The 16813-nt window shown below is 44.4% G+C and overlaps 1 protein-coding gene across 2 annotated transcripts in view; it reads right to left on the reverse strand.

Moving 5' to 3' along the window:
• The window catches only part of ADGRA1 (adhesion G protein-coupled receptor A1), a 1327098-nt gene that overhangs the window by 202676 nt on the left and 1107609 nt on the right, over positions 1-16813 (reverse strand). For both annotated transcript variants that reach the window (XM_069611403.1, XM_069611404.1), the window contains exon 6: positions 5338-5433. In XM_069611403.1, coding sequence (XP_069467504.1) covers positions 5338-5433 — 96 coding nt within the window. The remainder of the gene's footprint in view (positions 1-5337; positions 5434-16813) is intronic.

A 16813-nucleotide genomic window follows, 5' to 3' on the forward strand; every position in this document is an offset into this window, starting at 1 on the left:
GATGTCTCAACAACACACATATGAAGATGCCCAGGATGATACTTCACATTTTTCCAAAAGATGTAATCATGTGAAAGTGGTTGTTCAACTGTGGCGTTCAACACAATGGGCCTCATTACGAGTATGGCGGTAAGGCAACAACGGCGCCGGTATCGCTACCGGCACCGTTGTTACCATAGCACCATACTATGAGTTCTGCTCGTGGGTGTCCTTACAGCCACGGGTGGCCGTATCGGCACCCGCAAGCAGACAACGGTACCACTAATAACGGTACCATTGCTACCACCCTCCCCATTCCCGTTGAGCCCTATGGGGCTCAAATGGGAATGGGGATTTATTTTTACCGGCGCCCAGAAAAGGACAATTACCAGGTCCGCCAAGGTCGCAATGACCCGGTAATTCCCCTTTTCTGGATGCCGGATAAAAATCAATACCGGCGGCAGCTGTGCCCGTGCTACCGCCATACTCGTAATGAGGCCCAATTAAATTGATAGCAGTGCCAATGATGTCTTGGCAGATGTGAAAGGAAGTCAATTCCACATTTTCAGTTAATATTTTACACGGGCGATGTGCAAGTCTGCACAGCATACAAAGAAGGGCCACTACAGACTGACAGAGAGGTTTCTTGCTATAACTGCACCTGCTCATTTTGTGCATGCCCAGTCAGTATCATATAGATCAATGATGGCCATAAGTATTGTTCTCTAGCAAGTATATTTTGGTTGTTTCAATTTCTATTTTGCCTCATGACTCATTTTATTTATTGACAAATGCATTAGACTTTGCCGGTAAATTTTTTGTTGACATATTGCACTAAAAAAAGATTTCTGCTCAAAATTATTTTGTTCTTTTCAAGTCATAGTTTCAATCAGTTTTAATTCTTATAAGGCATGTCACTACTATCACAGGAAACAGCAATGTATGCCATAGCACCATGTGACTCTTATCTTGCAGGGCAGGTTTTCCAATGTGTGTCACTTTGTGCTTTAAGGAGTCCTGTGAATGGCTTTTCCATTGACAGCAGGGATGTCTAGGCATTGCCTAGACGGATGGCTGCGATGCACTTGCTAATCAAATGTGCTTGTTTCCTATTTTGTTTTTGTGCCTCTTGCATCTGCCTCTTGCCCTACTTCATATATTATCCACAAGAGCAAATGGGGACCTGCACTGTTTTGACTGAACCATCAGACACTTCGCAGGGTACCCAGGTCACCCAGGTACCCAGGGTACCCAGGTCAGCAAATCACTCTTGCTTCATCAATTAGATAGAACAGTCTTAAGTGTTATTATTGATCAAATCTATGACACTATTATGATTCATTATTTTTTGAACTTTCTGGGTACAATTTGTTGCCCTATGTTTGCTACTATTCTAGCAATTCCTTTGCCAGACACCTGGCTATGCAACAGGCCCATCTGACCATCAAGGCTAGTAAATGTTAAGTTGGGCATGCGGTAGGAGGAGGGGTGATCAAGCCCTTACCCAGCAAGGTACAGGCTGTACAAGACTGGGCCATCCCTACTACAGAAAACAAAATGGTGAGAGCTTTGTTAGGCCGCACATCCATAGCTTTGCATTTGAATGTCTATCTTCTCCAAAATATCCTAAGAAGGTGAAATGGACTGACGATTGTGAGAAAGCATTTCAGGAGCTGAAAGATGCCCTCTGTAAAGCTGCAGTGCTGAAAGCTCCAGATCATACTCAGACCTTTATAGTGCAGACTGATGCATTTAACACAGGGATTAGGGCAGTCTTTAGACACATGGATGAGAAAGGCAGGGAGCACGCCATCTGCTGTGTCAGTAGAACATTAAAAGATAGAGATAAAAGGTGGTCAACCACTGAGCATGAGTGGGTGTTGAAGATGTTTAGACCATACTTGTATGGATCTACTTTCATAATTCATAAAGACCACCAACCGTTGAGATAGTTAATGCAGATAAAGAAGGGCAATCCTAAACTGGTCAGGTGCTCCATATGCCTTCAGGGCTTTGACTTCACAATGTGACTTCACTATTGAGCATCGGTCAAGTACTAACCATAAGAATGCTGATGCTCTCTCCAGAAAGTATAACCAACTGGAACAAGAGATTCACCCATGAGTGGATTAAATCCCCCTGTCCCTTAGTCTTTGGGGACGAATGCTAATGAGAATGTTCATTTTCTTTGTCAGTTAGTTACCCTCAACCTGAGAGGACCCTAGCAATTTTGCTACACTCTGGGATTTTTTTATATGTTTTCCTGAGTGAGTGGTACTTTTTCTCACTCACTCATGCTTTTTATTCTGACATGGGAATCCTGTTTTAGAGCTTTTGTGTTTTATGTTTACTTCAATGGAGCAAAGCTTTCCTACACATATTTTTCTACAGGCATGTGCAATTGATGTTTGCAACCCACAGCTCATATGTGCAGTGTTGCTGACGGGGTCCCTTGGACTCCATTTTAATTTTATTTTATTTTCCCATGAGAACACAAGTTTTGAAGGGTAATGAGATACTTTTTTAAATCTTACTTACCTTTTCCTTTTGTGGGGTCAGCACATATAACCTTATGTGAGGTGCTGGGGGGTTACACTTCTTTCTCACATCTCTTGTAACTTGTTAGTTACAGTAACTGATACACTTAAACTGTTGGTGACATCGGAAATATTGTTCTACCATTTTTGTGCAAGCTACTCGCAGGTTGTTTACACAGCTGCAGCAAAGCACCCTTGGGTGACCATTCCCCAAAATGGCATCTGTATTCTTTTTCCGACATTTTTCATATTTACGTTCCTTCTTGCCCTTCTTCTACCATTGAAGGTGGTGGTAGGCCTTTTTTGCATTTTGTCTTTGGCTGGAAACTTTTGTGAAACACGCCAAGGCTCCAGTGTGTCTGTTCAGGAAGTGAGGAAGGATCCCGAAAAACATTGCTCGCCTTTGTTTGATGGTATGCCTGACTGGATCCAGTTTGAACTGGGCGGCTCGCTGTCCTGCAGGCAGGACAGCCACCCCCAGGTGATTGAAAGTCCCATTCGACTGAATTCAAGTAGAAAAGGGATTGCTTTTTGGACAGAAGGCAGAATTGACCACTGAAACTGAAGTTCCAAAGAAGTAGATGACCAGAGATGTGTGCAGCACCCGCAGAAGCACCAGTGAAGCACCATTACTGTCCTGACCATGTAATCGAATTGGTAGAGAAGCTCTGTCAAGAATGACTTCCTCCTTTGGACTGGTGGGCTTCATGAGGCTCAAGACCACCTTCGATTTGAGCAATCCCTTGACATCCTGTGTCCACCCTGGCCTGCAGAAACCCAATACCTGTGGTACCTTGACTAGCTTGGAGTGCATCATCTTGCAGTCGGCTAATCTCACTAGAACTTTGGTGGCATCTGTGTGGTCCTCCAAAAGCAAGAATGCTCTCCCCAGAGCCCCCTCACCAGAGTGCAGGACTGAGTAAATGGGAAGATTCCAATCAGCAGTGATGCTGATAAAAGGGCATCAAAACTGCAAACTGACACATGAGTAAGACTAATCCTTTGCTGGCGAGCCCCTCTCTCGACTTCTGCTGCAAGGTCCCATCCAGAGTGCCTCCTTTTGTCACCATGACAAAGGAAGAGCAGACCAAGTCTGCATCCATGCATTGTAAAAGCTTCCAGCTACATCATCTTCATCACTCTGCAGGTATTGTGGGACTTGTGATAAACTTACTTTGAGCCATTTGTGCCACTCCTTTGTTCTTGGAGTGCTGTTTGGGTGTTCACCCAAATTCAGTTGCCTCGGCCGGACAGCTTGTGCACCTACAGGGAGGCTTCCTTAAGGTCCCTGTGTCTTTTCAAAACCAATTAACTTGCTACTTACATGTGCAGGCAAGAGTTTCATCAGAACTGCTCCATACCTATTGACTTGGCATTGCTTGTTTCCCTCCACAACCAAGCTGAAGAACTATTTTCTAGTTAGGGAAAGACTGACTAACCCGTGCAAATAATTTGTACAATGTTGCTTACATGTTAATGTTGGTTCTTTCTGTTCCTGATTTTCTTACAACAACGTATTGCTGAGAAATTCCAAGGAGTGCTTTTACTTACCTGATTGAAGTCATTCATGTGTGGTTTCCAGAGTACATTGTAATTTACTCACCTTCTTTATCTCTTCTTATTATCCTGATGCGTATTTGATGTTATCAGTTGAAAGAGCATTAAAAAAATCCGTATTGCTTGTGTATACATAAAATACCTTACTATTTTGATATAACAAAGTGTGTAAGTGTTTCTTTGGATTTATGTATGTTCTGATTTCTTCCTACTGATTTTACAGCTCACATTCTGTGTCCTGATATAAGCCTGGCTGCTCTGCCAATCTACCAACCTTTGGTAGTGCAGGCCGATATTAGAGGTTTGGGCCCAGAAACCAAACGTTAAGTCTTGTATAGTCCAATCCTAATTGGACTTTAGAAAAATGTACCTAACTGTCTCCACCTTTTTATTATAATCTGGGCCATTCTGCACCCAATAAACAATAAGGCGCTCAGTAAACACTTAAATAAAACCTTCAGTGAAATAAAAAGAAGTGAGCTGTTCCTTCTTGGTAGGCTATCTTTTATAGTAAGTCGTTAAGTGACAGGAGATATCACTATATGGAGTATAAACACAATGAGATAAGCTACATCCTGAATTTTCCACGCCATGAAAATATATAATTTTGGGAAATCCAAAGGGATCAGCTGGAACACTTGCTTTAAATTGTATGCGTTTTTTTAGGGTGGGAAATATTGCAATGTGTTAAATGTGAATGTGTGCATTCATATATTTATCAGCACTATTTGTTCATGTTAACTCACCCAAAGGTAACAGAATTAAAATAGACCCGAATAAACATTGGTACGCACCAGTTCATTGCAGAGATTAAGTACCAAAAGACTAGAGCATATATTTTATATTATTTATATTAAGCGCCCTGATGCCCTCTGGCTACCGGCGCTATATAAAAATTAAATACAAACATACATACCATCATACATTTTGCATATCAAGCTGTGTTTATTTGATATGGTATTGTCATATTCTTTTATACACAAAACCTTCATTTTAGAAAGTACAAAGTATTCCAAATTTGTGAAGCACACACATTTTTTTTTTTTAGCAAAGTAGCCAGTTACTGTTATTTATACATTCACGGAACAAGAAGAAAAAATGCATCAAACTGACTTAAATAATGGTTGTCATTCTTTGTCATTTAGATCATTTACATGATTTGTGAATGTTCCATAATATTAAAAATCTGATCGGAAAGAAAAAAAAGTGGACATACTAGTAAACTTCAAATTAACTTCTTGTATTATTAAATTCTCAGACTTACTAAGGAGCAGTTTCGTCACTTCCATAGTTTTTTATATTAGTGCCTGCTGTTATTCCACAGATGATAAACGGGACTCCTCCACTTATCAGATAAAACCTGTTGAAAGATAAAGAGTTTTTTAATAGGTTGTAAACATAGGTTGTACATGATCTATTTATCTATGTTAGGCAGAAATTCATGCAATACCCTTTGGGAACACAACACACAATTAAGACTACAGGTGTAAGCACAATCTCACCTTTGGTATAAGTCTGTACTGCACAGTCTTGTGGTAGTAGGGCTGAGCAGCCAGGCTTATCTCAAGAGGGATGTGAGCAGTACAAGGTGTTACACAAAGGACTTGCAATCACAGTAGTTCAAACAAACACTTACTCAAGGTTTCTTGGTAAAACAATATTAATTTATTTACACAGTTAGTTAGAAAACATTCCACTAGCAATAAGCAGCTCAATATCACACTATAATACACTCCAGTACCAAACCAATAAGTTTCTGAACAGGCCAGGCTCCCCTTAAGTGGGAGCAAAATGGCACTTCAGTAACTTTAAAAAGGGGTAAAAAGACAAAGGTTATAAGAATTAAACACAAATACTTTCTTAGGCAGGGCAAATAGTTTTAGTTCACTCCAAGAGGCAATTCAATTCAATAGGCCTGGGCCAAAGTCAATGGATCAGTGTCTTGGATAGGATAGCAAAGTTCAGGTAGTAAACAGTTAAGTCTTTGCCAATGCTCTTAGAAGTAGTTTGCATGAAAAAGAGTTATATGTCGGATTAGGAGCGAACAAGACTCCGAAGTTGGGAAAGTTTCACGAGCTTCCACCACGGCAGAGAGGATTTCTCAACCACGTTTGCACAGTACCTTTGTAATGAAGAAAAGCTGTAGCTGAGGAAAATGCTCCTGGAAGTTCCTGTAAATCTCGCTGTTCCTGAGCCTCAGTCTTGGGGACAAGAGGAAGGACGTTGGGAGGTTCCTGCACTGCATGGGGACGGATCCACAAGCTTGGCAAAATGTCAGTTTAAGGTATGAGTGCCTTAAAGTCCACAAACGGGTATCCTTCTCACTGGCTATCCGGTTTTCAACAACATTCTGAAGAAAATTTGACCCGTATGAAGATGGTTTCCAGGTGGCTTGCGAGTTGGTTGTTCCCACCAGCTCAAGTGAGGAAGTCGTCCTTGAAGGGGCTTCTCTGTTGAGGGAGTTTCAGGTTATTTGGACCTGCAGCAGGGCTTCACCGGGCAGACCAACAGTCCAGGAGTTGCAGCAGTCGTCTTCCTTTGCCTCGTCTTCGGTTCTTTCATTCCAGAGGTCGACTCTGCCTTCCAAGTCCCAGAGACCAACTTTTAAACAGTTTTCTCCCATTCATTGCAGCCTAGCTGTCACTCTCCCAGCAGGGTGGCTGTACTTGCCGGACAGTCAGCCAGCCAATAACACCAGAGTGCATTCAGGTCTCCTAGGAGACTAAGCACAGGGAGTTTCAGGCACCTCTCTCACATCCTGTCCACCCCAGACACTCAGGTGCCACAGGGGGCCTTCAGTACTGAAGCCCGCCAAACGCAAATGAACAAAGGGACCAAACCTGCTTTGGCATGCAGAGACAAACACTAGAAGGACCTTTCCAAAAAGAAATGGGGGCTTAGACGCCATCTTGAAAAACATGGCTCTAGTGGATTTTAGCTACCGGAGCGTTTAAACGGGTCATGGTAATACCACTGCCATCAGCCATTCCTAGAGGAAAGGTTAGCTTTTGAGGACTGCATGAGTTTTGTAGGCATAGGGAATACTAGGTATTCCCTCCAGCACTCTACTGTAAGCCAGTGTGTGCTTGGACTAGCAATTTAAATAAAAAGACTAGCAAAGTCAATTTAACTTTACATTCAATGGGAGAAAGTAGTCAGTCCTAGAGAAGGTATTTGAACCTTGGGAAGTCTGAAAGACATCCCTGTGCCACTGCACTGAGGGTGCTGTGTGACACACAAGAAAAAATGATGCCTATGGAGCTGTCTAAAACTCCATATCCAAAGTACTGAAAAGCAAAACACACATCAAAATACATGAAAGAGTGGAGAAAAAAAGCTCACACTCTTTCCAGGTGAAAATTAAAGTTCTAGAAATCCAGCAACGTTGCTGGAGGTCTCAAAATGTAAGGGAAATTAGCACATTTATGTGAATTCTCCCTAACAATGTAGTTGTAGGTCCATTCTCCTGCTTGAGTAGAATCCCAGGGGAATCTCCCAACCACACTCCAAGGTCAGGTTATTGCTGTGGGATCCATGGATATGTTCAGTGAAGCCCAGAAAACAGTGTTAAAAAGGGCTAATTTTCAAGGGTCAGTCACAAAGTGTGCCCCGGAATTCTCAAATCCTTCTTTCTTGATGCACGGGGCATGCACAGGCCTGGGCAAAGCAAAGGAAAATGCCATATGACGAGCGCCTCCCATCACATGTTTCATCACCTCACACTCAATCACTTGAAATTACCATTTGTGATGCCCAATTTGCCTCTCAAACTATTATTCCAGTGAATTGTTAAAGGTTGGTTGTGACAAAGCAAACCCAGACAAACAGCGAACACACACACACACACACACTTGCATCCACAGTTCATATGAATTTAGTCTACTGTATCATGGACATTGATGCAGTATGTCATGTAGCCAACGAGCCAGTGCGGGCTCTCTGCTTATTCCACAAAGCCGGGGATGTCTTCCTCCCCACACTGACACAAAAGGTAAGCCCCTTTGGGATTCATGGGGCCTTAAGCAGCCCCCGTGCAAGCGGCACATGATACACCTTTGCAGCTTTCTTCACATGCTCTAAATTATTATTTTAATTTGATGGCTGCCCCTGATCTTCAGGCACTGGAGTGCCTGGCCTTCTGTGGGAAGTAGCCCTCTGATTGGGCCCCTCTCCCTTCTAACAGCCCAATCAGCCAAGCCGGCAGGCAAATGCCAGCCCACCTATCAAGGTCCCACTCCTAAGGCCCTCTCCGTACCTGTCTGGGCCTGAATGGGCTTGGATGGGCCCCCACCTTGTTTCCGGCCCACCAACAATGCGGCAACCTCCTGGGTACAACTTGCTCCTGAACTTGGACCATGGCCCCCCTTTCTCTGCAAAGTCGTGAGTGATGGCTGAACTGCCCTATTGCCTCCCCCAGCTATCTTCTTGTACCATAACTGTGCAATTCCTATATTGCCTCTCCTTGGACCTTCTCTTTACGACACTGCACCCTGTGTTCTACATTTGGTAATCAAATCTCACGTTGTGTTTTTCTCCTAACCTCTCGCATCCCTTTGTACACTGCATTGTATTCCTTTTTTAATAACCAAATCTAGGTGTCTGTGTTTTCACATCTTGCATCCTTTTTGTGCTGCACTGCATTGTATTGCTGTTTTAAAAAACAAATGTAGGTTGGTGTGCTTTTGCATTTTGCATCCCTGTGCACGCTGCATTACATTCCTTTCCACAAAAGAAAATAATGTATTCCAGCACCCCACCTATTGCTCTGCTTTTGTATTGTGCCCTCCTTAACTACTAGGCTGCCTGTGAGTTAGGGTCAGGACTATGCTCTGCAGTCCCCCGTTTCTTTCGATTCCCTTCTCGCATTTATCCTGCGCCACTGAAATGGCACTCTCCATCTCTCCAATCTTCTCTAACTGCTGAACTATCACCTATTGTCCATCTCTCATAAACCCTGGATGAAAAAAGCCCAAGAAAATAAATCCTGGGTGCAAATCCTGGCCTTCCCATTGCAGACATGTATGTCAGTGCATCCTCCATAGAAATCTCAACTGATATCGTCTTCTCTGTCCCCTCTCCAGACCTATAGATTTCTCATCTCATCTCTACTCTCTCCCCTTTCTCTTCCTCTCCCATTAATGGTGGCACCAAATGGGAAGTCCTCTTGGCAGGCTTGTTTTAATCACGATGCATCAATAATGTCTACCACACTTGCACTATCCTGGTTCAGGGTCATCAGGCCAACCTCCTTCGCTTTAACCGGATCCTGCCATCCCTCATTAACTTTCTTCCTTCTCCTGCCTTACCCCTAATTCCCTCTCTGTCCCCACAACTCTGACTGAAGTGCCATGCCCCTGTACTCCACTTCAGAAAACCTTCAAAGGCAGAGATTGTCTCCACCTGGTGACTCTCAATGCACACTAAGCCAACAAACACTCCGCTGACATCTGCCTTCTTCTTGAAGACACTGACCTTCACATTCTTGCTCTTACTGGGACATGGTTCAATGCCAGCTCAGTCACCGCTTTTGACTCCCTCTTACCTGACGGCTTTAAAATAATTTCCAAGCCTCAACCTCACCATGCTGGCGGTGGGGTTTCCTTAATATTCCCTCATTGGGTTCCTTCTTCCATCTTACCCACTCAGCTCTACTCTTCCCTCTTCATTTGAGAGCCTGGTTTGCAAATTGGTTATCTCTCCCTCCTCCACCCTGACCCTTGCTACCATTTACCAGCCTCCAGGCACTACCTCCCTGTTCCTCTCTGAATGGGCTGATTTATGTTCCTTCTTACTCTCAACCTCCTCCAACCTGCTACTCCTGGGTGAAACTAACATCCAATTGGACTCCCCTGGGACAGCATTCACTCTTTTCATTGACCTCTGCACCTCACTGTCCCTCTCCATTCTCCCTTCTGGTCCAACCCACTCTGCTGGACACAATCTGGATGCCCTTACCCACTCTGACCTCCCTCTCTCATCTCCCCTGGTCCACCCTCTCTCTCAGTCCGACCACTCTCTTCTCTCCTCCCACCTGGGTCCGTATGGCCCTGTAACCACTCCTCCAAAAGCCATGCAATCCTCATTCACGAACATCCATCCAATGAAACGAGTGTCAGCTTCTGCCTTTACTTCCACCTGTATACCCCCTTGCCCTTCCAACTTAGATTCTACCACTGACACTGCTCTCAGCAACTTCCACCTGTCCATCACCAACACCCTTGACATTCTTGCCCCAGTCATGAGGATTCACTTGAAACCCGCCACTAAGCGCAACACTTGGTACAACTCTGAACTTGCAGATCTGAAACGAAAGTGCAGAGCTGCAGAATGGAAGTGGCAAATCTCAGGCTCATATTCAGACAAACTGGCCTGCCATGTTCCAAAGGCAATACAGACTCTCTATCTGTGCCAAGAAAAGGGCCCACATTCACACACAGGTATCTGGTGCAGTAAAAAAAAGGCAGAACTTTTCAAAATCTGAATGGACCTTGCAAACCCTCCACAGTATCCCCCTCTCCTAGTCTTTCTCAGGCCCTCTGCAACGCACTCGCCACTCACTTCACCACCAAAACTCAGGACATCCTGGACAGCCTTGTCACTCACTCTCCCAACCCAACCCTCACCCCCTTGCCTCCCTTGGCACTCACCCTCCTCTTTCTCCTCCTTCGCCATTGTCTCACCGGAAGATATCACCAGAGTTGTCCGCTCCATGAAGGTCTCTTCCAAACAGGTTTCCCCTCGCTCATCCAGAACCTTCAAGGACAACATTAGCTCTATCGCCCCTGCACTCGCTGATCTCTATAACCACTCCTTTGCTTTGTGTTATTTCCCCTCCTCCCTCAAGCACTCTGCCTTGTGCACCCCCTCCTTTGAGTCCAGCCAACTACCACCCCATCTCCGTCACCCCCTTCGCGGGGAAATGGCTGCAGAATTTGGCCCTGTCCCAACTCAACACTCCCACTGAACTTGTTGGCGGTCTCCACGATCATCAATCTGGATTCCAAACGTCCAGAGGCACAGAAACTGCTCTTCTAAACACCGGTGAAGAACTGCTTACATCCCTGGATGCCAACTCCCCTGCTGTCCTCATCCTTCTTGACCTCTCCTCTGCATTTGACATGGTCAACCACTCCATCCTCATACAAAGGCTCCATGACACCCTTGGTATGTTGGACCGGGCACTAGTCTGGCTGCATTCCTTCCTAACTGATGGCTCCTCCCAAGTCATCCAGGACACCTTCTCCCCTGCTACTTCCTTCTCTACATGTGATGTCCCCCAGGGCTCTATTCTCTCAGCTTTGGCTCTTTAACATCTACCTTACTCAGTTGGCATTCCTCATTTCTTCCTTCTCCCTCAACTTCCAGTGTTATGCTGATGACTCACAACTCTTCTTCAAACTTCCTGCTGACCCTCTTGCACCTTCCATCATTTCTGACTGCCTTTCTGCCACCCAGGCCTGGTGCACTTCCAATGATCTCTGCCTCAATGCCAGCAAAACGGAGATCCTTTCCAATTGGGACCCCTGCACTGACTTCTTCCCTTCAGTCTGGCCTTCTTCCATGGGATCTCCCCCTGCTCCCTCTTCTGAAGCCAGAAACCTCAGAGTCATCTTCGACTCCTCTCTCTCCTTCCTCCCTCACAGTCAGGACATTGCCAACAAGTCCCACTTTCAGCTCTTCCTTCTCAAAGTACCTCTACATTTTCTCACCTTTCAGAAGCTCAATGTTATTTGAGCCCTGGTTCTCTCTAGGCTTGACTATCGCATTAGCCTCCTCCTGAATCTACCTTCTTCTACTCTGTGATCCCTCCAGCTAATCCAGAATAGGGCAGAGATACTTGTTCTTTGTCTCAAGCCCAGGGACCACATCTCTCCTGCCCTATAAAGTCCTCACTGGACCCCGGTTCCTTCATGGATTAAATTGAAATCCCTCTGTATCACCCACATGGGTGTCTGGGGTGAGGGACCACACTATCTGCCACTCTCTCTTATTAAATATTCCCCCTCTAGACCTCTGCACTTCTCTGGCACCAACGTGTGTAAAGCGTTTCAATAAACAGAGGGCAGGAGGTCGATCGCTTTCCTCAGCTAGCTCCTTTCTTTTGAACAGCCTCCCCTTCCCTCTTCATCTTTAGCAGGACTTTCTTACATTCAGGGCTCTTATGCATCCTCTGGGCCTTGACCTGCCACACCGAAATACCACAGCTTCTGTCTATCCTCAGAACTTGCCCCGGCTCACCCTCCACCCTTGCAGGTTTGAACTTACCCTGCATTGCACTTCATCTGTTGCTCACCCATGAGCTCCCCAGCACCTATCCCATTCCCTCTCCCTTCTGCACTTGCATGTTCTGTACACTCACAAGACATAGTAGGTAGGTCTCCCACCCCCACAGCCACTGTATTTAACATGCTTTATATATTGTAATTGGTTCTCATCCCTTGTCCCCTCCCTGTTGCCCTGGGATGCTTTGAAACAGTATTTTCTTCCTGTATAAGCGCCTAACAAATGAACAATAAATAAATAAATCCTGCAAGTGTGAGAGAGATGAGATGTGGCCAGTAAAGGAAATAGAAGAATATACTTAGATGCCTAGATTATGGGCAGATAGAGAAATAGAAATCGAGGAAGGAGGAAAGGAAATGGAAGCAGGAGAGTGGTTGACAGTATCAAAAGCGGCTGACAAATCAAGAAGCATCAAGATTGAAGAATGTTTTGCATTGCGTGCAGAAAGAAGTGAGTCAAAGACAGAGAGTAGGGCAGTCTATTTGGAGTGACAAGAGGATATAAACGAGGAGACCTGAGAATAGAAAGACATTCCAAGAGTTTAGAAAGATAATTGAGACGTGATGTAGGGCAGACATTGAAAGGGAGAGAAGGGTCAAGTGAAGTTTTTTTTTAGGATTTGGAGAATAATAACATGCTTAAATGAGGAAGGAAAGGATGAAATTAAAAGAGAAACATTAAACAGAGCCTTAAGATAAGGCAACAGACGATAGTAGACTTTAGAGATAAGAGAGGAATGAGCTGTGGGAATTCATAAGTGATGGATGAATTTCAAGTAGAATTCTATGAAGCACTGGAGAGCACACACTTGCTACTCATGTGAGAGCTGTATAGATATAGCTTGGACCGGAATGATTTGAAAGGTCAATTAAGGAATTAATGGCATTGGTCATTAATAAGGCAGTCACATATCAAAACCTGCGAGAGAGCTATCGTCTGAGAGCTCTAATTACCACCGATGGCAAGATTCTAACAAGAGTAGGCCCTATAGGCTATATGACATTGTGACAAGAGCATGGAACAGGTGTGATTCATTCAAGCATGCAATGGCCATGACAGTATTATATATCTAGCAAATATAATTAATGATGTCGGGAGGAGCAGAAACTGGATCAAGCCCTGTGTGCTCTATTCCCTATCATGCTGCAGAAAGAAATTTGCAAAACTGTTTTATTCAATTTAGAAAATCTTTAGATAATATTTACGTTCGAGGAAATTCTGTTTGCACCATTCTGTATAATACAAGAAAAGCAACTGGCGCTAATGACTTTTTCTCAGTTTTGAAATATTGCATTACACAGCACACTTTCTGTGAAAAATGGGTAAAAGGACAGACAATTTACAGTCGGTTTGTAAGGTAACTCATGAAAGAATTCATTAAACACAAGTCACAAAATGTGCCCAGGCACATTTTCAATGCCTTTACATGGCTTTCCCAGCAATATATGCCAGTATAAAAGACATGTTCATGCTGGCTGTCCCTGTACATTTCCATGCTGGCTCCACCAACATATGCCAGTTTTCACATCAAAGAACATACTCATCTTTGCTTTGACATGTGTTTTATAGTATCATTACTGACATTATGCACAAAGCTGGTTCTGCCATTATAAGCCAGTACTCCAATGTATGAACATACTCCTGTTGGTTTGGACATTAAAAATGACATGCCACAAAAATAAAACATGTGCAAACTTGTTCAAATGTAGGCCCGTCTAGACTTATACGAACACTAATCATGCTTGCTTCATCATAGATGCTCAGTTAATAAAAGATCATGCTACAGTAAGAAATAGCTAGGCCGCTACACCAACATGTCAGTCTAGTAATGGAATACTACTTGTCATGTTTGCTTTATCAAAGATGCCCAGTAATAAGTTTCATGCCACAGTAAGCAATGGCTGGACTGACAGCACCAAAATGCCAGTCTAGTCAGGTAATAACACACATGAACATGGCTTTGCCCGAAAATACCAGTAAAACATGGCAAGTTAATTAAGGATATGTTAACAATTCCCTATTGATCTCCAGCCTTCCAGGGCCTTACACACACACACACACACACACGCACACGCACACGCACACACACACACATTCTCACACACTCAGACAATCCCTGTTCACCCATCAGTCACTCACCCATTCATTTTCTTTCACATACATTGACACTGCATTCTCCACACATGCACCCACCAACCCAGAACATTCACACACTCACTAACACATTCATACACATTCATTCACCACTCACTGACACATACACCTTCTCTCACTTCCACTCACACTGCATTTTGCACAAAGGTACCCACCCACCCCGAACATTCAAACACACAGTATCACATTCCCACTCATTCACCCACCACTCACTGACCCATACAACATACTTGCATCTGACATGCACCTCACACATATAAAAAAACACACATTTAAAAAGAAAAGCCTTCTTACCTGTTTTTCTCGCATGAGCTTCGGCCTGTCACTCTAGCCCCCCGGGTCCTCCACACTGATCACAGACAGGAACCAGGAAGCTAGGAGAGCTTTCCGGTTCCTATATATGATAGCATGAGGAAGCCAGAGAAGTGGTAGGAACTGAACGTTGCATGTGACATGAAGCACATGGGGTGGGCACTACACCAGTGTTTTCAAGCGCTAATGGTAAATGAGTTTTGCAGTAATTCTGCAAATTTACTAGTGGTTATAATGAGACCTCCTATCCTGACGCCACCAGGTGAAATCAGGTGAAAGGAAGCAGAGAGAGACAGCTTGAAACTGAAAAGATATATGACTGATTTGGCAGTACAGGATTAGGTTGGTGGACAGAGCACAGCTCAGCAGAGGTGTGGAAGGTGACTGCCTCGATTTGGTGCTGGCTTTCTTATGTACTTTGATGTATAGGGTTTTGTATGGACGCTTGTACATATGTTTTCTAGGTGCCCTTAATTAGTGGATCTGACTTAAATTGAAGCAGGAGTGTAACGTACACACCTACAGTAGAGCCCCTCACCCCATGTACATCTTTTGCTGCTGGGAACCTCAGGCACCTCATCACCACTTTTTGCAGATGAACGAGTTAATTTTATGTTGACCCGCTGGGATCTGGTTGTGATTATGTGTGACTCTGATAGAAGGATCATGGGGTGCTCACTTCGACAGAGGTCTCAGCGCATTGGTGCAGTCCAGGTGCAGCCTTAAGAATGTTCCTAGGAAAAAGGAGTAAGCTATTGCTTTAGTCCAAGATGTACAGAAAGTGTGTGTCACTTACCAATAGCTAAGGGCTATAGGACTAGCATTGCAGTATTGGAGTAAAACGTACAGAGAAAGATCACTGTAAAAAAACACAAAGCACAATGACACAATGGTAGCAAGGCCACGTTTCCGTGTACAGGAAAAGAGTAAGGGACTCTGCTGTTTCTTCATCACTAGATAGAAAGGAGCAATTTGATAAGAACAGTTCACTGTGCATCCTAAGCCACTGTTTAAAGTGATCATTGCGTTCTGCCGCTATATCTGAAGGTGGATATGACCTCAGGTGTTCTAATATCTACCTGGCATGCCCGAAGTGGCAGCCTAGGATTCCAGCATGGGCTTGTATTTTGTCACAGAATGGAGCACAATGTTGGCTACAGTGGGCCAGTTTCATAAGTTACTAAACTAGTTTTTATCAAACGTTACTAAGCATATTTCACCAAAAACACCCCCTTGGCCAGTATCCATTCTGTTCTGGAAAGTAAAGAATTGTGTGATTGTGGGCCACTTTCTCATTGGTGTCTGGATGGATGTTATGCCCCAGTCCGAGCCTACTACCATGTTAGCAATCAGGATGTGGGTGGAGGCACTGAGCCAGTACATTGGTAAACTGAGGAAGTTGACAAAGAGCAGCATATTTCCAAAGCGTGCGTGATCAAGGACTCGCTTCCATAATTCCTGAGGCTCCAGACTCCTGTGCTTACAGTACAGGGATTATGTGCTGGCAGCACCAGATTAAGATGGGCCCTAGCATGGCTCTGCTTCTGTTGCTGCTGCCATTCCCTTTGCAACGATCTTCCAGCAATGACCCCTAAGGGGCGAGGGCTCGCAATCTGGCCGGTAGTGGCAGATCCACAAGTGCTCGCTTCTAGGTGCTATGGTGTGCTAGGCTGATACTGAGTGGGCAGTGGGGGTGGTGCAGCCATCCTGGTCTGCAGGTATTTCATCCATAATGTAAAGCATAGACGAATGCCTGAATGAGCTACTAACACCAGTCATGAGCCACCTGACGAGGCCCTGTGGTGTCTCCCTGCCTTTCCTAATGCATAGTCTACTGTAATTGAAGCTTTCAGGTCGCCCCATGCCATACATGTGCAGTTCATCCTATGCTTATTCATTAGAGGTAGCAAAGCCACTAGTACCAGAATTGCAAAGGATAAAACCAGGACTTGATGAGTTACACATGACTTGGTACAACTGTGGGGTTCTGG

Source organism: Ambystoma mexicanum, chromosome 8, assembly GCF_040938575.1.
Source record: "Ambystoma mexicanum isolate Mex_15411 chromosome 8, UKY_AmexF1_1, whole genome shotgun sequence".
NCBI lineage: Eukaryota > Metazoa > Chordata > Amphibia > Caudata > Ambystomatidae > Ambystoma > Ambystoma mexicanum.